The sequence below is a fragment of the Crotalus tigris genome, unplaced genomic scaffold (genome assembly GCF_016545835.1).
Source record: "Crotalus tigris isolate CLP2741 ecotype Arizona unplaced genomic scaffold, ASM1654583v1 scf7180000023687.2574627, whole genome shotgun sequence".
Lineage (NCBI taxonomy): Eukaryota > Metazoa > Chordata > Lepidosauria > Squamata > Viperidae > Crotalus > Crotalus tigris.
In genome coordinates, this window is record NW_024100118.1 from 1,028,956 (window position 1) to 1,054,476 (window position 25,521).

The window sequence follows — 25,521 nt, forward strand, 5'->3', positions numbered from 1 at the left end:
GGTGTGAGGGCAAAGTCTTGTCTACACTGCCTGGCTGCCATGTCCTTGACTGTGCTGCTCCATGGGGGCCACGCTTGAAGGCAACTCTCCTTCAGGGGGGCTGCTGGAGAGGAGGAGGTCATGGGGGGAGGCAAAGTTGGGACAACGGCACATGTGCCCACAGAGAGGGCTCCGAGTGTCACCTCTGGCACCCGTGCCATAGATTCACCACCACTGGCATATAGAATACAATACCTGGGCAAGGTCTCTTAAATTTCCATTAATTCAAACTTATGATGTATAGGAATGTTAACTGCTATGTGTATGTACCTATATATACAGATAGATGGATTGGTGCATGTATGCCTGCATGGTGTATGCATTATATAACTCTTCTTTCATTAGTGAATATTTGTAAAGGTTTTCCCCAATGCCATATACTGGTTAAAAATCAAAAGCAATTCAGACATGTCAAAGGAAATGAGGACAGAATGATAATATTAATCCTATAGAGGGGCAGGATTTGAAGCAAGATATACAATTAAAAAGCTCCATATCAAAAATATAAGGCTGCAGAAAATATAGAAAAGGAAGCCAAATTTTCAACCTGTGAAAGCTTTCTCTTTGATAAAGGTCTGATTTGAGTTTTTAATCAGACATAAACTGATTACTCTGTATTCGAAGGTGCAATTGAATACAAGGACAAATGGTGAGGAAAAAAGTGAACAAGTGCTATTCTCCTCCTGCCATTAACAGCAGAACTCACGGTAATCCATTCTTTAATAATCCTGGAACAGAAGAACTGCAGCTTTGTCTACAGACGTGAATAGCTTTATTAGGGATAAAGTCAGTTTCTTCCATCTAAAAACCCACAGATGCATTGAACCATAACTGCCAAGAGAAGAAATCCTGATACATCTGGACTATACCACATTAAAGAAAGATGATTAAATAAGATGATTGAATTAAAGAAATACAATCAAATAAAAATAATATGCCTCTGAAATGCCACCAAAAGGACTTCAAGCCCTGCTTATGGGCTTCCAGACAGAATCCCAATGAGCACGGCCAGGAGTAAACCAAAATCAACAGTGTTCTTCTCATATAATAAAATCATAGCAGCAGAAAGACCCAACCAGTTCACAATAATTATGTATTTAACTGCTGTAGTATATTCATATTCTGAGTGACAAAATATTATTAGAAAGGAAATTAAAAACTGAAAAACAATTTGTTTTCATGTACAAGCATCCCAAGAGGATATCAGTGCACTCCTATTTGGTAGAATGTGGTCAAAATCTATTTTCTAATTGATGAGATATGAACAATAGTAGGTTTGCTTGCAAAGTCGTCTCTGGATTACAGATCATAACAAAGTAGCATGAGCCAGCAATGACAGACTGATGACTCTTTGGTGAGCGTCTGCTTAGGAAATGGTCCGGTTGTTTCCAATATCCTGATTTAAACATATGTCTATTATGCTTACACATGGCAAAGGAATTAATACATATCGAAAACCATGATTTTTTTTAATAGTCTGGAATGGATCGTGGTTAAAGACAGACATGGAGAAAAGGAAGAGAAAAAAATAAAAGAAAAAATAAAACTGTTGTTATGTAAAAGCAAAAGCAGCAAGAATGAAACAAAAACTACAGGCTATTTGATTAGTTTGTTAAGCATGCCTAGAAACATATTTGATGGAATTCTAATTGAAAGAAAACAAAGATGACAATGACCCAAAATTTGGAAAATGCCTTGAAACTTTATGCTGGGCAGTACATGACTACATGAGAAAGTTACTGCATAAGTATATGAATAAAGTGAATAGCTGGAGTTATCACAGAATCATGAAACTGGAACAGACTTCAGACAGCATGCAGTCCAATCTGCTGTTTGATATAGGTTGTAATGTATTTGGGATGATGACTCTCTAGATTTTGTTTGAAGATTCCCATAAAACTGTATTGGGTCAAAAATTAATGTGTGTTTAACAAATGTGGATGTAAAGTAATTGATCAGTACAAAAAATACATTGAGGTGGCTTGATTATACAGGAAGAAGGAATATAGATTGAAATAGAAAAAAATATAGGAAAGAAAAGTTCATTGTTGAAGGAGAACTATGAGAAAACTATAGTTGAATGAAGTTGATGAGATCCTTGAAAAGGATATGGTACTGTATGTGTGCCTAGGTATGGAGAGGTGTAATGAATGGTGACTGGCAAAATAGTTTTAGCTAAATTTGCACTCCCTCCTTTTATCTATTTCTTTGGGTTACTATTTTTTTTTACTCCTTTTCCATGTGCTGCATAGCCTTGCTTATTTCAAAAGGCAATAGAATGCTAGGTATGTATGTATAAGTACACAAACCAAAGTGAAGACTTTTTTCCTCACTTCACTTTACTACTGCCAATTAAAATGCAAGGTAGAAAAAGAAATGTGATTCATTTTCATTCTTTACTTTGCCTAATTTTAGCTGTCAATTAAGAAATAAAACTTAAGAGAAAAGAAAGATATAATTGTGTGAGATGTCAGGTGTAGGCAATGAACTCAATATTTAAGATTCAGGAAGTCAAGCCATGAATATTCTACCCAATGAAGTAGAATAATAAGCAATACACTAAGTCCCACCCAGCACTGAGCAGTAGCACCTGCAGAATGCTTCCTGTCAAAAATAGCTAAATTGAGACTAATTGTTTTAAGGCGGAACAGCTTTTGAACAATTCAACAAAATGAATTCATTAAGAGAAAGGCCTCTGGTGCACATATGCTGGAGAGAGGAAAATAACGTGCTTTTATTTGATCTCCTGAGATTAAAGAATTTTTAGTCCTATTGAAAAATATGTTGGTAATAGTGGAAAACAGCTTGTGACTTTTACCTGAGATGGAAGAAGCAATACATTTGCAAAATAGAAGCTTGTCCTTGGAGAGAACAAGCAGCAGTTTGTTACTATTTTAAATTTGAGCTCATATATGGAAATAAACAATTTTTATTTTTATTTATTTCCCTGGTTAGTGTATGATATTTCAGGCTTTATTCAGATTCTACTCATTCAGAAGAGAGCTAAATTTGGTGACTGATTTAGAAGCATGAGTTGCCTGTGCTTTGAATTGTAGAGTGTAACAGATAAAACGTTGGTACTTCTAATTATTTTTTAGAAATATTTTCTCTTTTCTATTGCTTATAATTGGTGAAATTTCCATTAATTTCAGTAAATGGCATACCCCTCTGAATCATTATGAGGTGAAGGAAATCAGGTTCTCCTGTTTAACATAAAATGACAGCATCAGCAGGGTGTTCTTCTGCTTTATAATCCCCAACTTGACATGCAATGACATTATCCCGCAGAAGGCAAAAGCAAATTATAATTCTTGATGTAATTACAGGTTTAATGGGAGGGGGAATTGGTACAGGCAAAGTAACCTTCCCAGCAGGTCTTTCTATGAATACAAATAGAACAACCAAAATCTATACTGTGATATAGCCCCAAAGAGACAATTCATAATTATGCATTATATATGAATACCCAAGCTTAAATTTTGGTGTTTTGTTATCGATGACTGCTTTGATTCTCAAAGGAAAAAAAATCCCTTGCCAATCTTCTATATTTTTAATAGGCAGGGAAGACAATATTTTGAACTTGTATATTCTTTATTTGTGGAATCCTCATTACTGATTAGGGATTATTTAAATCTTTTAAAATTTAATGTAATGTCTGCAGTTTCCAACTGATAATGACAATCTTAATATTTCAATAGATGTGGATAAATTATGATGAGTAATATTAAATTAACACATTGCTAAATCTTGCCTTGGTGCAAATGTGTCTGAAGGAAATGTACCTAAAGAGCTTTTATTGTAAGCTCTTGCTATATCTTTCAGACAGGTAATTTTTTAAAAATGCATTTAACAGGAAGACTTCAAAAATGTAAATAAAACAAGTCTACTTTCAAAACTTTGTTATCTTTTAAATTCCGCAAGAAAATATAGAAAATTATTAGAAACTTCCTTACTCTACAAACAAAAGCAATAGAGAACATTGTAACAAATTAGGCAAGATTCTTCCATTTGGGATGATTTAAAATAATGTATTTACTGCACTGCTTTCTCTCACTCTCTTTTTAAAGTATTTGGATATTACACATATATTATTCCCTTCCAGTTTCAAGCAAGTAAGATGTCCAAGCTTAACTTTCTCCCTCTATCCTTATATTATTCTGTACAGGCCATTTGAAAGTGAACTAGAATCTCCTTTCACCTTTGTTTTTCAATAGAACAAAATTATCATTTATAGCACTATATTCTCCTACCACAACTTGAAATGTGGTTACCCTGTTCAAAGTATCAGATACATAATCCTTCTACCTATCAGAAAATTAGCAAAAGACAAAGCAAAGTTTGCTGTGGTGACTAATGCATAAGGCTAGAAACTCTAGAGCAGTGGTTCTCAAACTTTCTAATGCCGTGACCCCATAATACAGTTCCCCATGTTGTGGTGACCCCCAAGTGGGTGTGGCCACAAATAAGAGGGAGTAGGACAGCTAGGGAAAAGGGAAAAAAATGGCAGATAGCGTGGTTTGGCGACCCCCATGAAATGGTCGTTCAACCCCAAAGGGGGTCCCGACCCACAGGTTGAGAACCACTGCTCTAGAGATCGTGAATTCTAGTCCTGATTTGTCACAAAGTTGGTTGACCTTGAGCCAATCACTTTTTCTCAGCCCTGGGAAGGAGACAATGGAAAACTGCTTGAGTCAACAGAGACTTGAAAGGCACCCTGTCAAAAAAAACCAAAACAAAATCAAAAAGATTAAAAAGGGGGGAATGATTTCTATTATTGTCCTGGAGATTATTTTTTATTCTTCTGTTATAAAATATTAAAGAAAAGTTGTAGAAGTCTCCAATGCCAGAATGTACAAATGGATTTCCCCCCAAAATAAAATTAATGCAGATACCAACTAACTTTTTCTCCAGGTGTTGAGGTACAGCCAATGAAGACAGTTCATACCATATAAGATACTTCAGTAACATCTTGTAATTCAGTATTTAATCAACTTTATACAATACAATAATACTAAGGATGTAGCATTGCAAAAGGAAGTTTAACAGAATGGCCTTTCCCTTTCCTGCTCTTCATGTTTATCTTCCTCTCACTATGGCTGCATAAAAAGCACCAAAAATGAAGGATGCCGATCCTGATTAAAGAATGCTTTTTAATATTAACTACTATGGTAAACTTTCAAATATAATTAGATTAAAAATATGTCCATTCATGAATCATTTATTGATTAGAATTTTTACATCATTAAACATAAAAGTAGATTCACACTTGGTGGAATATTTGGTAGCTGAAGTACAGAATTTTGGAGATAACTGGGGAAAACAGCATTCGATAATGAAAATGAAGCATATTTATAACAGTGCACCATTCATAATTTGTTTAAAAATATTTTTTATCATAATTTTCAGTAAGCAAGTATTTCTATTTGAGAATTTAAATTTAACGTTCAGAATTAAGAACTGAGAACCCCCCACACACAATTCAGAAGATAATGGTTGACATTAAAAGCAATTCTACTGGTTGGAGTAACTGTGTCTGGATTTTTCTTCTTATAGAAGTAAACACAATTCTGCAGGCTTTTAAGATAGCTACATTCTGAGCCTCATTGTTACTGTGCATCAAGGGAGTGATGCTGTGGCACAGTTGCTAATAGCAACTCCTCCATGGGGAAACTTAGCATCGATCCATTTGCATGAGTCAGCCAAATTAAACTAACCTTCTGCCTCTTTGTCTCCATTTTCTTTCTTGCTAAGAATAAGAAGTATAAAAATTAACATTGAAATTTCAGCTACGTTAACAGGACAGACATCCAGCGTCCTTGTAAGATTCTGGGATTAATAGAAGGCTTCCAAAACTTGTAAACTTTAATCTATTCTCCCCAAAGTATTACAGAGTTGCATTTCTTTTCCAAATTGAGCAACTTTCAAAGTTTATAAAACTGTCATGGAATTGAGTACTGGACTTTTTCAAAATGGATAGAGGTGAAACTTGTCACTTGATTTGAGACTTCTCTGTCTCTCCTTTCTGAGTGTGTATTTATATGTTTACACAACCTATATTGTAACATGAAAAACACTTTCACTTTAAAATATTGTTTTGTAACATTTGTATACTTTTCTGTAAAGAAATTCCCTATAAAGTTTGTAAGAAGGATTAACACTTAGAAGAAGGATTAATAATTTGCTAGTTTGAAAGGGTGCTACCAGACTTCTAATCTGTGGTTGCCATAGACTTTATAGTAGTACGCTTCTTCTATAAAGTTTATAGTGAACACAGAAAATACTTAAAAACAAAATATATGAAATGTTTTAAAGCTTTGAATAAACAATGATCTTCCAACCCCAAGATTAAATGTCTATTCAGAATAGATGTTTAAGGAAAATCTTAAAATTCAGGCAGGTACAAATTAAGTCATTAGTATAAATGCTTTTTAAGTGTATCAAACCTAGTGCCATAAACCAGAGAAGGTTAATGAAATTTATTGAGCACATGAAGGAAAATTAAACATAGAACAACTATTCAGGATACTGATGGTAGAACCGAAGCTTATAGGGGAAAGAACCATCTAAACTAAACACTTGGGAAGGAGTTATTTGACTAGTTGACCCAAAAACAAAGATGTACAGTTAAGTCCATAATAACCACCTGTAGTTCTTGATTTATGAACATTCATTCAGCAACTGTAGGAAGCTGTAGTCCCTGTGGTCATGTGACCAAGGTTCAAGTGCTTGGCAGCCTGCCCGCACTTATGACCACTTCAACTTCCCCCACCTGCCCATTTCCCCCCATCTGTGTACTTTTGTTCCCTTGCACTGCATGATCTCTGCCATCCTTGCTGATCTTCACCATCTTCTTGCTCTCACTTCCAACCTGGACCTTCATGTGGTAGCTGCTGATCACACAAGTCTTTCTTCTCCAGGATGTGTGTGGCAGTTTCCTTGCAAGACCCAGGGAAGATGGTCTCATGTGGCCAGCAGCTGCCTTGTGATGAATCAGGGAGGACATGCATTGTCAACACCAGGGAGCAAAAGTCAGCTGGGGTGGTAGAATGCAGGGATGCAGGGGCCTCAGAGTACAGAGTGGTGAGGCAAATTGCAATTGGTACTGGGCTGGGGCAGTTGTGGCTTTGTGCCATGATGCTGGGCTGGGTTGGAGCTGAGTTTCATTCTGCAACTCAAGATCTTCTGCTGGCTTCAGAACTGCAGTGCATCAAGAAGCCCATTTGCACCACACTACTTGATCAGGCTGGGGTTGGGCTTCAGCTTTGATAGGTTTCACGCTGTGCTGCATTCTACAAACATCTTGCAGCCCCAGAGCTGCAGTGCACGAAGAAAACCCTTTGCGTTGCACTATTGAGATCAGCTGGGGCTGGGCTTAATGCTGCAACGCAGCTCAGGGGTTTCCTGTGGCCTGAGCTGTAGAATACCAAGAAGCTCCCTTCCCCACATTGCTGAAATGGGCTGGGCTGGGCTTTGTGGCCCAGGCATTTCTTGCAACCCCCAAGACCTCGTGCTCCAAGAAGCTTCTATGTGCTGTGCTGCTGGGCCAGGCTGGCTGGAGTAGCTGTGGTTTTGGGCTGTGCTGCAACTCATGTCTTCTTACAGCCCCAGCATGGTAAACAGCCCAAGACCCATTCAGTTTTAGGGCTACTTGATATCCCACAAGGCAGGGTGCAGGATGGCCCAAAAGGGCAGACCTGGAGGCAGTCTCTCACCTTACTGAGGCTTGGGGCTGGGAGGGGCCAAGCTGGGAAGGGTTTGGATTGGGGTGGTCCTCACCTAACCACTGGGTGGGCTTTGGTTAATGATAGCAAAGGGAAGCCAATACGTGTTTAAATTACTGCTTCCTATAACTTTTTGTTTAACTAGCACAGGATTAAGTAGTTTTAACATCCAATCTTGGAATAATCTAGTTGATTATCAGATCATCCAACTACTGTCTAAATATCCTCCCCTCCATATTTCTTACTTTAAATTTTATTATTCAAAATTATTGTGTGCTTAATTTTACTTTATGCATTTGAACAGAAGTAGAGACTTGCATTAGTTTACCTTTTTACAATGATTTGAACAGTAGATTTAAGATTTTAATTAAAGCGAGTATGTTATTTAGTAAACAATTATTTAATATACAGTATAACTGAACATCTATATCTTGTGCAAAGTCCCTCTTTTCCCAAGATTTTAATAAATGGGAGAGAAGGTTATTCCAAAGATTTATTTTTATTTTTATTTACAATGAAAACTGAAATATTCTTATCAATAAACGGGATTCAGGGTCAAAATGAAAACCTAAAGCTCTGCCTGATTTTGTGAACACACAGGCATAAAAAACCATGGAAATTATAGTGAAAACCTATAAATTCCCATGGATTAGCAAAGTCTTTCTTAAACTCATGAAAAGGAGATAATCCTAATCTTACTCATTTTATATTACCTTCCCTTGACTGCCGTCTTCACCAAACTCAATTTTAAGTGAGACTTCCAACTACTTAAAGTTTGCTCACTCAGATCTAAAAGAGGAAGACCCATTACTCATTCTGCTGGATTACACTAAGAAAACTTTATTCAGGTAAAATCCTATCTTAATCCCTCCTAAAAGAAAGTATAATTCCTATATGTTTTGATAGAATTTTATAATAGATAATATGCACATTAAACTTTGGACATGTTATATTTGTGAAAAGAGTTGGAAGCATTTTATTGAACTTGAGCATCTAATCTGGGCAAATATGTAGCAGACATACAAACATTACTTAAAATAAAGACTGGGGATAGGAAAGTAGCATAATCATAATAATCTTCATTCCCATCAATACATGAGATTCTTTTAAAGCCAAGATTCAACAGCTTTTGTAATTTAAAAGGAATTAGAACTTATTCCGATCCCACATAAATATTAATTTGTAGTAATACTAAGAAAACATTAATCTACAGTGAAATTGTATCAAAACAGCCCTGTTACTTCAGCTTTTATTAATACAGAAAACTGCATTGTCAAAATGTCTATGGACATTCTCAATCTTCCAGGTTTGAAAAAGCACCTTTGTCAAATAGCAGCAACTCACATCAGATTATTCTTTTATTGGAAAACAGTAATGTATAATTGAGTTATACTAAGAATCCTTTTTGCTCAAAACAATATACCACATGATTATTTCTATGCTTATACCTCAACTAAGTAAACTCCCTATGAATTGATTTTCACTGATCTCATCAACATTTACTTTCCAGTAAGTAAGTCTGGAATTATAGCCACTGGCTATCACATCAAGCTTGCATATTGGCTTTGTCTGTTGTCCTCTATAAAGCTTTCTTTAAAAGAGAGACAACCAATTTTACACTGTGGCCTTAGATATATGAATCCAAAATAAAATCTCAGTTGACTTGCTCTACAGAATGTGAATATAGGATTACAACCTTATTGTCTTAATAGAGATTAAGACCTATTGTGCAACAGGTGTTTTAAGTTAATCTCCATCAAACACAACAATAACAGAAAAAAAAAACCTCACCTCTCACATCAGGAGAGAATCGAGCTGAATGACGAGACACAAAAAGTTTAAGTTCTTGATCCAAGTTGCATTCAATGAGGTTTGTGTCCCATGATCGGATACCTAGATGTTAAAACAAAATAAACACATAGTTAAGGATAAGTACAGAAATATTAATTACCATTCTTAGCTTTCTTTTTGCCTTTACCTCAAGGTAGAAATTTTAGCACTTTCTTTAACAATTCTATTTAATTATTTAAAATAAATTTTAAAAAAAGTTTTAATTTTTGCCATTCACATTTCGTTCTGTGCCTCCTTTTGCTTCCTTTCTTCAATGATTCTATTCCACTATTTCTTTAATATTAGTGTAACTCTTGTCCTGCAGTGAGTTGATTCTGGCAAGTTGGCTATGACAAATTGTCATAGACCCCCCCTCTCTCTGTACTTTGGTGGGTGCACCTAAAGCAGAGATCCCCAATCTTTTGGGCACCATGGACCGCTTCTGTGGAGAGAGGTTTTTTCCACAGACCAGAGTGTGTAGTTTTGTATGCTGCCTGCATCTCGCAGATGGGGCTTTGCTTGCTTGTGTGGATCGGTTGCTGGCATGCCATGGCCCAGGAACCAGGGGTTGGGGAACCCTGACCTAGAGTTTTTGTGATGGTTTGTATGCTTTGTACTCTTTTTGTTGTTTGTAAGCCACCTAGGCCTTATAGTGCATAAAATGGGCAACTATATGAGTCTTTTTAATAAATAAATACAGTAAACCAATTCAATGGCTTAAATATAAGTTTGAATGTAAGATCCCCAATCCTAGTCCATATAGATACACGGATATATTTAGATTTTATTTCTTTAAATATACCTGTCAATTCTCTACTTTAAATGTTTTTAAAATCAGTTTTCTTATTCCCCTTACCAGGGTCAGTCCTTTATCTCCCAGAGTCTCTAATATATCTTTAATGACTTTATTTAGCGTTTTTTACTTGTTTTATTAGGGAGCAAGATTATAGGATGGTAATGTGATATTTACAAAAGACTGATGTAGCTAACCAATTTGCAACATGCCATAAAAATATTGAACTAATTATTTTGTGCTACTTGTAAAAACACTTTCTCCAAATTATTATGCTTTAAATATTTATGAATTCATGTACGTATTTGTAAACTAGGATTCCTTCTTCCTACAGAAGCACTCAACCACATCACAAAAGTAACAGAATTAAAAGCTCAGGACAAGCACTTTGCTAGTAGTGACCAGAACTGTATGCCAGAATAGGCCCTCATCAGTGTGCTGCTCAGATTTAGGTACACAGCTTATACATACAGTATATGCCAACATTTTTTGTGCATATGTGTTTACTTGTAATTTCCAAAACATGTTGTGATCCTGCCCAATTACCCAACAGCTACCTGGGAGACATAGCCTGTTGCAGAGCACCACCGATCAGAATGCTACCTGCCACCTTCTCCACAAAATGCTCCTACCTGGTTAACTTCACCCTTTTTGTACTAAGTAGGCACAGTTCCAAACTAAATGCCCAAGTTTCTTGTTTTATAACACATAAAGACAAGAAGCACACAAGGTTCTGACAGCTAGCCTTCCATACTTCAAAACTACTATCACTCAGGGCCTTCCACCAATAACTATTAATCTCTATTTAAAGGATGCCTGTCTGACACTAACCCTTTTCATCTCTCACCATTTCCATAAAGCAGGGGTGCCCAAACCCTGCAGACCACTACTGGTATGTGGCCCGTTGGGAACCAGAGCCACGCAAACAGCGGGCAAGTGTGCAGAGCTCCATTTGCGCATGCAAAATCCCTCCCTCCTGCCTCCTGCCGCTGCCACTGCTGCTCTCCGGAGACAGAAAGGCTGGGAACCGCTTTCTTAAAGGATCCCATCTACTTGTACCAATAGAAAGAGCCAGCTCTATAAAACCCTTTTGTCTGGCCTGAACAACTGTCCTATTAGGGAATACAGATGGTCCTCGAATTACGACCACAAGTGAGCCCAAAATTTATGTTGCTAAGTGAGTTTTGCCCCATTTTACAACTTTTCTTGCCACATTTGTTGAAGTGAATCATTGCAGTTGTTAAGTTAGTAACACGGTTGTTAAGTGAATCTGGATTTTCCATTGACCTTGATTCTCAGAAGGTCACCAAAGGGGATCACATGACTGCGGGATACTGCAACCGTCATATATAGGAACCAAGCATCCGAAAGTAACCATGGGGATGCTGTGATGGTCATAAGTGTGAAGAATGGTCCTAAGTTACTTTTTTCAGTGCCGTTGCAACTTTGATTGCTCACTAAACGAACTGTTGTAAATCGAGGACTACCTGTAGTGCTCTTTTCTCATTTAACCTCACATTTGTCTTGAATTACCTCATTTTTCTCTATTGCATCTATACAATGAGTGTTAACTTTATGACAGCCTTTAACAAACCATCAACTTCTGATCTATCTAGCCATGATGTCTAATTTGGGAATGTATAAATGCTTGCATTCCACCAACTCGCTTTCTTCTCCCAGGATCTCAGATCTACATACATAGATTTTTCTCCTCAATTCCCCCCCCCCCACAACAACTACCTTTTGATGTAGGCTGGATTAAGAGAGTGATGGGATATAGATATTATTTTGCTTTCTGCGTATGGTTAAGATGCATAATACCCAAGGCCAGCCATGTTATTTAGGTGCATAAGGCAGAAAAGGCCATAGGCTCTTTCCCCATATCTGCCTTTAACCATAATATAATAAATTAAATAGCCATTTACATGACACCATAAACTTTGTTACCTGTTTCATTCAGCCCAAAGGTACAGTTATTCTACTCTCCCTTTAGCCTGTGTCAACTTCAGCTGCATCCAGCACACAATATTACTGAGCAGATTTTCTATATACTAATACATCTAGCAAGCCCTGACATAAGAGAAACTAAATATGGGAATCCAGCCAAGATGATATATTGATGCTTCCTTTTAAAGTCTTAAAAAAATTGAGTTTACTTAAATAGCAGTAAACTTAATTCAATGTGTTACACTGAAACACTTATAGCAAGGTATTATAAATTAAAAGACTATTATTTATTTACATGACACAGATTCAAAGTATTAAATGCATACAATCATCATAGCTAATCTTTAAAATTATGTTTGTTTTTTTAAAAAAAGAAGCTTACAAACAGAATAAATGCATTTTAAATGTTTGGAAGCAAGTCTTAATAATTATAAAATTATTGCATCAGTTTTAAAGGTCAACTACTTCTTCCCTCTCCATCTGTTTGATTGGTTCGGTCAATAAGACAATGTGAATTCTTCTATAAACCTGTATGCATGTAACATTTATACCTCTCCACCAGAACGCCAGGTGTCAGCTAATTAAACGGGAAGCAGCCACAATTAACCACAACAGTGCAGTAATACCAGAAGCATAGGGCTGTACAATATTTTTCTGGTGGGACTGTATTTGGCCTTTGAGTGGACTGTGGTGGGATCTGGGGACTGCCTTCCCAATGTGGATAAGATAGGATAAAAATTGCATTTCACCTCATTGGATTGAAATTGTCTAAATAAATTAAATTACAATGTATATGATTGCTCTCCAACTTTTTCCCTTATGTTGCATTTAAAATACATTTTGATGTTAATTTTGGAAAGGATTTGGGGAGCCTCCCTCAGAAGACCCCAGCAAGAGGAGTTTTAATGAGGTGACAAAACAACCACCACTTTTCAGGATCTATATGCCTTTTTGAAAATTCCTAAAAGGAAATCCGTATTATTGTGTTAAATCAATCAGTGTTTGCTTTTATTTTGCTTTTAATGGAACTCTTTGAAATTCAATAATGGCAAAAAAAAAAAATCAAAGAAGAGTGATTCCTACTTCACTTTTCTCCATTTCAACTATGACATCATTAGTAAATCTCTGCCAAATTTCCACAAAAGGTCTGACTGGACAGAAAGCAACTTCTGCCTTGATTAGGAATGTAGGATGTTGCTCTATATAATGTCAAAATTTATGGTCTATTGTGACATGCAATGCTTTTTGTTGGAGCATCTTCCCATCCACTAATGGATAACTAATGGCTTTTTTTACTCAAGATGATAGTTCTTATCTAAATTCCAATCTCACCTACAGCATGAATCTCTAGGTCATATGAGTCTGTCTGGAAAAATTTTTACCATCAATGCATGTACCATATCTTTAAACCTTTTTCTCCTGTTTTGAATAGATTGACTTCCAATACTCTAGTATAAAAACAGGCTGATCTAAATTGTATAGAGAGTTTGAAAATGATTTGGAGAACATCTGCTTAATAATTTTTCTATAAGAAAATTCTTCTGACCTACTACAGTTATTATTTTAAAATATTCAGGTTTGTTATCTGTTTTGTATCTTATTTTTATTTCTTAATACATTTTATATCATCTCCAGGTATACCAAGAGGGTGTAAGTTTTCATATTTTATGGGATCTAGTTAACAAAAATGTTTCAGAATGAGAAACATATGAATAATGTATTGAGGATCATTCATACGAATATGACAGAACTCAAATATTTTCAGTTTGTATATTATATGTACATTCATTATGATAAATGAATGATTTAGCTTGGACATTTCAGAAAGATTGCTTTGAATCAGATCTTATAATCCTTAGCTACTGTGTTTGAGGGGCACCAAGTTAGGAAGATGTTATTGAGCATTTGGTAATTAAATTCAGTTATTTTTAGAATACTAGCTTTTGCAAGAATTTTTTTTAAAAAAACAAGTATACATCATAAGTTCTCAAAAAGCAAGCATTGTATAAAATTAAAAATGGAAGCCTATTAAATGTCCACTGTTAAATCAGTCTACACAACAGAGCTCTGTGAGTCAGCATTTCAGACACAATCATCACACAGAATTTTACACTAAAAAGTATTGTGATTAATCAACATTTATTGAAAAGAATTGTTTTTATTTCCTTCTGAAAAAAAAATTACTTCTGTCAATCATTTCTGTCAACTCAGGTCTTTATCAGCAATCTGGCAAGACTGGGAATGGTTAAGATTTTCCATAGGTTTTAAAATAATGGAAAAAATAATCGATATATGGAAATAAATACTGTAGTTGATTTCCTAAAAATATTAAATAGCTATCACCTCTAAATCTCATTTAAAAAATATTTTAAAAAAACATTTTTTCAGTTCATTCAAGATAATCTTTTACTACGTCATCCATAGATGATGAGCTTCTCAGATTTCTCTGCAGTGATTCATATTAATTGAGCCTCTTCCAGGGTGGTGTCCAAGGGCCAAAACTGCGAGTGCAGAATCATGAAACCACAGAGGCCTTGATTCAAAAGCCTTGTTCAACTAGACCTTTAATCAAGCTGCTGTATATTTTAACAAAGAAATCTCTATACTTTTCTAATCAAGGTTTAAACCACTGACATGGGCAAATCCCCTGGATGTTTATAAGTGTCATCATTTTGTGTTCAGAATGCAGTATCAAGAATGTTACAATTGAACTATGCAATAAGAAAAAACAAAACAAGCAAAAATCAAAATGAGGAATTTTATTTCTTTTTCTTGAAGCAAAAACTGGCATCAAATGCCTTAATATTATTAAATTATTAATTAAAATGCAGCAAATTCAGACTTAATCTAAAACTTTTAGGTGTAGCTAGAAAGAACATGACCAAAGATTATTTCCAGCAACTTTTGGTATGATTACAGAAAAGAGCTATAAATGTATAGTGCAAATTCACTAGAATGCAAAAAAAAAAAAAATAAAAAATAAAATCCCAAAGTAATTATGAACCACACCTACATATAGCCAAGGGTTTCTGACAATGGCTGAAATCCTTTGCTTTTTTTTCCTAAGGAAAGAATAAGAGTCAGAGAGAGAATTTACCTAAAATTTATGAATATAGCCAGCTTTGATACTCAAAATACACACCATTTTATTGGACTTGTATTGCAAAATTGCTTTCCTCAATTTACAGTACTACAGCTTTTGAAAGAAGCTGTAATAATCTATAGCCAAGCAATAGTAAGATATAAGAAATAAATTGCTCCTTATTCTGTAATTATAATTTCTGCATGTTATTTTTCTTGAAAAAAATCTCTCCAAAATCACCACCATGGAAGTATGGGGGAAAAAAATTCCATATCACTTATGGCTGAAAGTTAGAAACAAAAGAAACTGCTGTATTTCTGTTCAGAAATGGCATATTTCGCAGCCCCAGAGCTCTCTGAAGCCCTTTCTTCTCAATTTTCAGGGAGCAAAGGCAGACAGTGTGCAAATGGATCCTAAATATAATTCTCTTTTTCTCCTTGACTGTATAAACGCCCTTTGTCAGCTATGGGCTGCCATAGGGACCGCAGTGCGGACTGCACCACGCCCACCACGCCGCCAGTATCTCTGGGCAGACTCTCTAGCAGCAGCATAGCGAGGTGGGAGGAAAAGAAAAAAGAAAAAGGAGAGACACTGTTGCTGGCAAGCAAAGACTGGAACGACCTCTGCTCTGAGCTGGAGTGGGGGGTGGGATGTGTGTGAATGATGACAATAGGGAGGGGAGGAATGACTCACAGAAGGAAAAAGTAGACCAAACTCAAGATCAACTGCACCTTCCTTGTGCCTCCTGGTGCAGCAAAATGCCAAAGTCAACTGCAGATCTTTCTGTGGAAAGCCAAAAAATACTCCTGACACACATATTTGCTGTTTCAGAAGCAGAGGCATCCTTATACATCTCCAGGAAATGTGTGTATGTAGTAAAAATCATAGGGTATTTCCCTGGACATATTCCCCCTCCCAGATCTCATTTGCTTCTGCTTCCTGTCCTACCTCTCTGGAAATATGGATGAATTGGAATAGTCCCAGAGAACAAGGTTTTCCTCAGAATGAGGAGGCGATCAACTCTTAACCTTGTTGTTGTTTGAAGTCAGCTATGGTACAAAAAAACAAAAACAAAGCCATCAATTACGAGGGTCCCATTTCTTCCCTCTCATCAGGCGAGAACTGATGCCTCCACACCCTTCAGTGCCTCCCTGCAGCTTTTTTTTCTTTCTTTCTCTGTGCAGAAGGCACGCCTAGAAGTGTGACTGTATCTCTGAGAAAAGGGGACGGGGGGGGGGGTTAAATAAGACACCGCTGGCAACAGTAGCACTGCAGTTCTAGAGAGAATCCTCACCCCTCCTAACACAAGCATCCACATAGAGAAAAGGGGGAAGGGGGGGGGAGAGAGAGAGAAGGGAGTGGTTGCATCAGATTTTCCTTTTTCGGATCTCCACTGGGCTGAACTAGGAGATCAGCCCAACGGTTCCCCGAGAATTGCGCCATAAACAGGCAAGGCACAGAAGTTCCGATGGAGACGGAGGGGGCGGCGGGTACCAAGGTCGCAGGCAGAACCGTCGCAGGGAAACGCTCGCCCGCTCTCCGCAAGAGACGGCGGCAGCCAGGACTTTTGTGCAACCTGTAGGGCGCCTCCCGACTTCTTCCCTTTCCAGCCAGCGCTCGGAAAGGGAAGGAAAAATGGGATTCCTCTGCCCGAAAACCCTGCAGGAGAGAAGGGAGAGGGGAAAGCGGGCGGGAGGAACGCGGCACACCGCCGCCGCCGCCTTACCTCGCTCTATATTGCTTATGGCTCTTCTCAGATGCTCCTCTGTGACCAGCTCGCCCACCACGACCAGCAGATAAAATTTGCTGTCTAGAAAGCGGTGCGACAGGCTCGGCGAAGGGGGGACCACGCTGGGAAGGCTACAAGACGGCTCCGACTCTGGTTCCAGCACCACCGTCGCCATCCTGGCAAGCCCGTCGCCGCCGCCTCCTCCCACCCTCCCTCCCTCCTTCGCAGCGCCTTCCAAGCTCTCCTCTCAGGCGACGGCGGAGAAAGAAGGGAGGCGACGAAAGGGTTTAATTCCAAAGGCGCCTCCCTCTGCAGGGAAGAAGAAGGAGGAGGAAAAAAAGTGCGTCGAGAGGCACCACCGCGCTCCAGGCAGCTGCGAGAGTGAGGGAGGGCGAGGAGGCGGCGGGTTTTTATACCGAGACAGTGCGGGGCTGGGACCTGGCGAGAGGGCGGAGGGAGGAGGCGGCGGCGGCGGCTGAGGAGGAACAGGCGGAGGGGGGGTAGACCCGGCACAGCCACGCGCTGCTGCTGCTGCTGCTGCCGCCGCCGCCGCCGCTTTGCCAACAGGCAGCTGATGTCATTTGCAGCAAATCATTCCCATCGCTGCCTCCGGAAGGAGGAAGGATGAGGTGAGCCAGCGATGCCCAGAAAAGCACCGCAAGAAATGAGGATGGGCCTGCTTGGACTGCCCGAGCCCATCCGAACTTTTTTTTTCCTGTTGATTCTTTCGGGTCATCTTCACCATCTTAATCCAGAAATAAGGAATGGTGTGTCCCGCGGAAGAGGCACAACCACACGGAGGACATTGAAATACACACAGGGCACAAATAGCCAAGAAAAATCCAAGCAATATTTGACCGTGACAATCCCCAAAGACAAGGCAAAGATATTGTTTTTCCCTTTACAAGCCACAGAAGATCAGCCAATGGATTGGCCCTTGGTTTTCAAAATTACTATATATGACATTAGATAAGTTTATTTATTTAATCACATTTGTATAGCTGCCTATCCTGCTTAGTGACTTTGGGCAGTCTACATAATAATATTCAAGAATGTGCAGAAACCATTTAAACCATTTAAATTAAAATAAAAACAAATAAAAAATGATAGAAAAACAAAGTGTATTAACTTTCATACAACTATCCTACAGACTCCATTTAGGGCAGTACCCCCAAGCTAGTTGATAAAGCCACTTTTTATGGACAGCTGTAGCTGTAGGATGAAAACAAGATGAGTAGAAAACTTTCCACAGCAGACAACAGAAGCAACAAACAGATTTATACTATAGCCAGTAGCTGCACAGTCAGTCATAAAACTGACTAGAGCAAAAAAGAAAAGTGAAGCCAATAAATCAAATAGCTCACAAATAACACTAATACAAAGCATCCCTCTCTGCTATTGGATTCATGTATATTTTTAATGTACATGCTTATACCAGTGAATACTTTTTGCAATCTGGTTGTAAAGTTCAATAAGCAAGCAAAGCAACATGGTTTTTACATTTTAGTAACCTGAAAGTTCAATAGCATAGTAATTCTTAACTTGCAACAAATGTGACTTTCACATTTTACAATATGCATGTCAAAGAAAACAAATCTCACAAGAACAACAATACTACGTTATATCCCATGAACTCTAAGAATATGTGGGAAGAATCCAGAGAAAGAAATATTTTGGGAAATATTAAAAAGACAGAATATATTTCCCTAAAAGATCTTAAAGGCAGAAACCCCCCCCCCAAAATCTCTCTGTCCCAAACAGAAACCAGATCTGCAGAAATGCAGATGTGATAGTCTTGTCAGAAAGATTGGAGCCAGGAAGCTTGGATTAGAAAGTCAAAGATCCCTAGAATCAACAATCCCTCACACCAAAAATCCAGTCATCAGCCGCAGCCCTAGGGAAGCAGGATATGACATTTGGGACATAATAGGATTAACCCACCACCATCAGAATACCAGAAAGGCACACTCAGACTCAGGTCAAAGTTCATGCCACAGGAACAACTCCAAACAAAAGCTCAAGAAGGTATAAAAACCCACTAACCCTACTACACGTGGTTAGCTTTCCCAGAGCCATCTTCTGTCTGGCTCTGCTCTTCAATAAACTCCAACCTTCTTTCTAAAGCAGTCTCCATTTTGTTTATTCCTAGCTTGGACTGGACCCTGATGAAGATTTTTGTTTCAACAAATACATGAATGATAACTGATAATAAGAGCACATAGCAGGAGTTTATAGTATTGTTCAGATAAGATCCTTTAACATATTACATATTTATAACTTAAACATCTTCTTTATTATGGTACATTCCCAAGCATAAGATTGTTCCCAACTTTCCTTTCCTTTCAGTATCAAGTCAAAGGCTCTATCCCAAACATTTTAAAATATTAACTTTGAAGTGTCTTGTTAATAGATTGCTTATTGTCTTTCTATGCCTTTTTTGTTACTATTGCAGGAAATTTGTTTTAGAGTCTTGCATATCTTACTCTGGGATTTCCTTCAGGAAAAACAACAAGTTAAAAAAAAGCATAAAACATATCTCATGGATAATCAACATGGATGACTGTATGCCAGTGTTTCTTAAACTTTTTTCTCAGGACAAATTCTCAATTTTAAAAAATTATGGAGGAATCCCAAAGAGCTTTTGTTTGTATGGATTATATTTATCAATATTTGAAATGATGCATTTGTTGCAACTACCACTTCTTACAATTGTTCGATGGGATTTTAATATTGTATTATTTTTCAACATAGGCTGGTAAATAATTTTGATTTTGAGGACCCCTGAGAGGATCCTAGAACTATATTTTAAGAAACACTGCTCTGTGATATGTGCTGTGTTACTCTCCAGGTAGTACCAGATGCCACTAAATAACATTTCTTCAGAAATAACAGTTAGAGAGGATTAATTTGTATTTGATTGGCCATAAAGGCTTTCTAGTAAGTGAGGATATTGATCAATATGAAGAAGGCCATGTTGATGGTGCCACAGCTTTCCTAAAGATGCTTTTGTCAAACCATCTTTCATCTGATGTTATATTTTTCACATCAGATGAAGATATGAAAAGCCTCTTCTTAAGGTGTGTGGTTTCTGCTTGGTTGTTTTTAAGTGCTATGTTCTTCTTTTACCACACATATTGTTTGCACTGCTTTTTAAGTTTTAGTCCATATTTATTGAGGGGCTGCCTTTATATAAAGGATATGAATATGATAATTTTCAGGACTGATGTTTTTCAGAGAACTTATACAATGGAAAGGCAGTATAAATACTGTTATGAGTAAAGTAAACTGCAAAATTCATATTGTTTTCTCCAAAATAACAAGAGTCATGTCTTTTCCATTTCTATCTATCTGACAACTGCTTAAGATAGGAAAGAAAGTATGACCAAGATAATTTTCTTCCTAGATAGTTATGCCAAGAATTTTTTAACAGTTCATTTAACCTGAAATATTATTGGGAAGTAATAGCAAATCCCATAATTCGGGTAATAGATTTTGTATCAATGACATGAATAAAAAAAACCTATGTCTGCAAGTAAACAATCAAGCTCGGCGCTCAGGGAAGTATCTTTCAAATCTAGCTCAACTTCTGATTACTTTTAGGAATAAATCTATTAGGTTTTCCTGGTTATACACCATACTTCTCAATCCCATGATCCTTAAAGGTGGACTTCCCTCCATATTAATAACCAGGCCTACCTGCTGCTCAACCACAAAGATGTGTTTATCAAAAACAAAACAAAAAAACCCAAATCAATTATTATTATTATTTTGACAAGCAGTTTTCCTGATGCATATTTAAAGAAAAAGTTTCTCAAAGTAAGCTCTTTGAGAAAACATAATTGCTGCTATGGACGGGTCCATTTCAGTAGCATATTCTCTTTCACTTTTGGTAGGATGGATTGTTTTGTTTTGTTTTGTAGATTTTGGATCAGGTAAGGCTTTTGATTCTATCATTTATGCCATTGAGAAGTCGTGGAAATGTGATGTTTCAAATAATCTATGATTATTTTTAATAATATACATCTGTATATGGCCTACGAATAGTTACCAGCATTTTCTGTGACATTCCATAACACTTTTTTTTTATTTTAGTAAGCTATTGTAATGAATGCAACATGATCTAGTTAGTACAGGGGTCCCCAACCTCGGCAACTTTAAGATCTGTGGACTTCAACTCCCAGAATTCCCCAGCCAGCAAAGTTGCCGAGGTTGGGGACCCCTGGCCTAGAAAACTCAACCTTCTAGAAAAGAAATAGCATATGACATTACTGAAAAAAATGCAAGTGATGATTGCATGATAAGATGAATAAAAGATGTTTTTATTCTACCAGAAATACTTTTGTTAATTTTTGTGTTTCGAAATGCATGTTTTCTACCAGAGGTTTTCTTGTTTCCCAATACTTGACATATTGTTTCTTTATGTGTTGTCACCTTGATACGTGCACTATTTTACTAATGTGCCCAGGAATGACAAAGGCAATGAATTGATTATAATTATTTCTTAAGAATTCCAACAGTATGCTTTCAAAATTCAAAATGTCCTCATTGGTCAAATATTCAAAATCTGTACTCAGCAAACTATGGAGCAAGCAGTATTTTAATACAGGAAGTTGATATATTTTCAAAGAAAAAAGTAAATAAATTGAGCATCTATAATCATATAAATGCCCAGTTAGACAACTGTTTAATATTTTGAAGAAAGATATGCTGCTCTTTCAGTCGTGCTGTTTTTCTCTGATCATTTGGTCTTCCTTTCCAAGATGTGGAGCCACAGAGTTCTTGCTGCACCAGTGATACTGATATAGCAGTGGTGGCAAACCTATGGCATGTGTGCCAGAGGTGGCACTCAGAGCCCTCTCTGTGGGCACGTGCGCCATCGCCTCAGCCCCGCCTCCCCCACACACCCCTCATCAGCAGCCCCCCAGAGGAGAGCCATCCCCAAGTGTGGCCCACCCGGAGCAGCACAGCCAAGGACATGGCAGCCAGGCAGTGGAGACAAGACTCCGCCCTCGCACCCCATCGCATGCAGTTGATGCTGCAGGGTGTGGGTGGAGGGTGTAGCTGCCATTGCGCTGCTGGGCCACCTGGGTGATCCGGCTGTGGAGGCAGTGGGTGGCCCTGCGGGTGAGCAGAACAGGGGGCGGAGCAGGGTGGGGGGTGGCATGGGGGTTCAAGGTGGGGGAGGGGCCAGTTTTTGGACACTCGGTCTCTAAAAGTTCGCCATCACTGTGATATAGTATCAATATCTTGTGTTGTAATAATTGCTTTGGGGATTCCTGAACACAATGTAAACATGCTTCCAAAAAAGCAGAAAGAAAGAGGAAATCCTGCTAACATGATGAGAGTATACCTACACACACACACACACACAAACACAATACCCCCCCCCCAAGCTTATCAATGACAGCCAATTTGGTCTAGTGGTTAAGAGTCCAGGTTAGAAACCAGGAGACTATGAATTCTAGTCCCATTTTAGGCATGAAAATCAGTCATTCTTTCTCAGCCAAAGTCACATCACAGGGTGGGTTGTTGTGGGGAAAACAGAAGGAAGAAGTATTAGATATGTTAGCTGCCTTATTTATAAAAAATAAAGGTGCAATTTTAAAAAATCATCTGCTGTAGTAGAAAATTTGCAGCCACCAGCAGCTTAGATTAGAGATGCTATTTTCAAAGATATTTAAATTATACCTCTGCCTAGTAGGTACTCAAACCTGTATTTACACCAAATAAAGCATCAGTAATTTAAATTATCCTGGCCCCAGGATTTTAGAAGTCAGTATCACCCTCTTGATTTGAGCTTGGAAGTTAATCATTCTCCATAAAAAGCTATCTGCGCCAATCATAAGTAGCATACCCTGAACATACATGGATATATTTTAAATATTCTGCTGCTACATTCAAAGGGTTTTAAAGTTAGATTCTAGGTAGATAGTATTGCCTTAATAGAGTGATATATAGATCCTTGGTTTCCAGGGAAAAATATTGGCATACTTTTGTAGATTTTAAATTTAAACATTTACAGGATAGTATATTTTTCCCTAAACCCAGAAAATTGAAATGCAACAACAACAAAATGAAAGCACTGAAAGGAAACAGTTAAAAAAAAAGTTTAAATACCTGTATCATTTGCTGGAATGGTCTCAAGTATGTGATCAGCAACACCATATCATAGGTGGAGAGCAGGTGATGAAATGTGCACCCATGACTTTGCAGTGCATATTCTACCACTGCAATACAGTACAAAAGAACAGTGCTTCTGTTGCGATGTCATGATGTATGTCTTGTCATTCAGACATCAACATGATGAGGAACACACACTGTTGTACCACATTACAAGTCATAATTTTATAGCACTACTGTAATGGCATCAAAGGCAAATAAACTCATTATTTGGGCTTAGAATTGTAAATCTGCTGCTAAAATGTTTTTAAAAGGTTCTACAAGTTACCAAATGAAATAAATAAAATGAAAATATATGCTACTAACAACAGTAAATTATATGTTTTATCAACTCATTAGAAAAATAAAGGAAAAGATTAGGCTGATCTCACAAAGCTAAATTATGCTTTATTAGGATTTGATTGAAACTGTCAGTAAATACCCAGGGTATTTCTGACTTCTTGGTAAATAACTACACTTACATGCTCTTAAAATGACCAAAAATCAAGCTCAAGGTTAAGAAGACTTGTTTTCTTATTAACCAAAGATATTATAGGAGGAGTGGAAAAACATGGGGGCAGAGTTAAAAGAGAAATCAGCCTAGAATCCCTATATAGCCACAAGTTGACCAAGTCCAATCCCCTTTATCTAATTCCAAGGAGGTTCTAACTCTTGGTTCAGAAGATTCCTGTGAATATGCTGTTTAGCAAAAAAAAATCAGTTTAATTGGACCTTCACGTGTGAATATGATCTTTTGTGCCTAACAATTATTTCACTGTCAACCTAAATGAATTTATATTTATTGAAAATTAATACATTTCACTCTTTTTAACTACAATTATTTCTTAATTAACATCTTCTTTATAATTTAGAATTATGAAAGGGCATACCAGACTCTAGGGGAAATTATTTATACATTTTCTTCTTTGTTACTGGTATGTTTTGAGCCAACTATTTTAATCCTTCTGCCTCTTAATAGTATCTGAATGAATTACATAATATTAATATAATGTTAGCATTTATTGGGTTTTTGCATTATTAAATGAGTTACTGTTACATACATTTATTTGAACTTTTGGTATGCTTTAAATCAGAAAAACAAATATTGCTGAACTATAATGTCCGTCAATCTTTAGACAGTGGTAGTCTGAAACATCTGAAACACCATACATTACTCATTACTCATAAAACTATTAATTTCATAAACTGTCAAGATTAGATTGTTCTAGTATTAATGTATTATCTTTATTGTGTTATTGAATTTAATTTCCAATTTTTAACACATTTAAGCAAAATGTATCTCCAAATGACAATTATTTTATTCCAAGTATAATGAAATACTGAGATAGATGCATAACTGAAAGAAACATAAATCTGGGTAAAAGTCATGTTTATCTAGCCAAACACAGGAATTTAGCATCTTAAATAAATCCCTTTAAGTTAGCAATAGGTGGCATGGCAAAAAAAAAAAGGGGGGGAGGCATTTTTGTGTTTTTATTTGACAAAATTTCAGTAACATCTCAAAGCTTTGAAATAAGATACAATCATATATTTAGCTCCAATGATATTATTATCCAAGCAGCCGGGTAATAATAGAAGAAATTGTTATCACCAAAGACTATTTTGAGATCAGAACTTTCAAACTTGAAAATAGACTACTAGGAAATTTGAATGACTAATGCTCTCAATATTGCTGAACAAATGTTAGTGGAATGCAATATTACAAGAAAATATATTTTAATAATCCAGAAATACCTACAAATTTACCAATTCTCTCTTCTGTTTGATGATTTCTATTATTATTGTTGTTACATATTTTCGTAAGAATTATCAATTTTGTTGCAAAACCCACTCTAATTATTTACAAATATTAGGATAGAGAGATAAATTATATTACTAGTGCATAAATATACATTCCTTTATAACAATGTGTTGTAGTTGGCAGACATATCCCAAATAATCAAATAAGGAAGCCGCTTGTCATCATTAGTAATCAATCACGTCAAGCAAAAGTCCCCTTTGAAACTAGCCCTCCATCAGTTTTAAATGAGTTTGTACCATGAGAATGAGAACTGAACACAGATACCATGAAAGAAGCTAGCACACATTTTTAATGTCACTTGTAAAAATGCATTCTGAAAGTAGCTATGTGGGATCCTGTTGTTTTGCCCTGCAAAGTATGTACTGGGAAAGTTAAAATTTAAAGTATCTATATATCTTG

General features: G+C 37.0%; 1 protein-coding gene across 1 annotated transcript in view; it reads right to left on the reverse strand.

Moving 5' to 3' along the window:
• MAP1B (microtubule associated protein 1B) overlaps window positions 1–17,533 on the reverse strand; it is a 66,193-nt gene extending 48,660 nt beyond the window's left edge. The window contains exons 1-2 of the mRNA XM_039320704.1: window positions 17,139–17,533; window positions 9,552–9,653 (exon numbers count right to left, since the gene is read on the reverse strand). Coding sequence (XP_039176638.1) covers window positions 9,552–9,653; window positions 17,139–17,316 — 280 coding nt within the window. The 5' untranslated portion in view covers window positions 17,317–17,533. The remainder of the gene's footprint in view (window positions 1–9,551; window positions 9,654–17,138) is intronic.
• Between the last annotated feature and the right edge of the window lie 7,988 nt (window positions 17,534–25,521).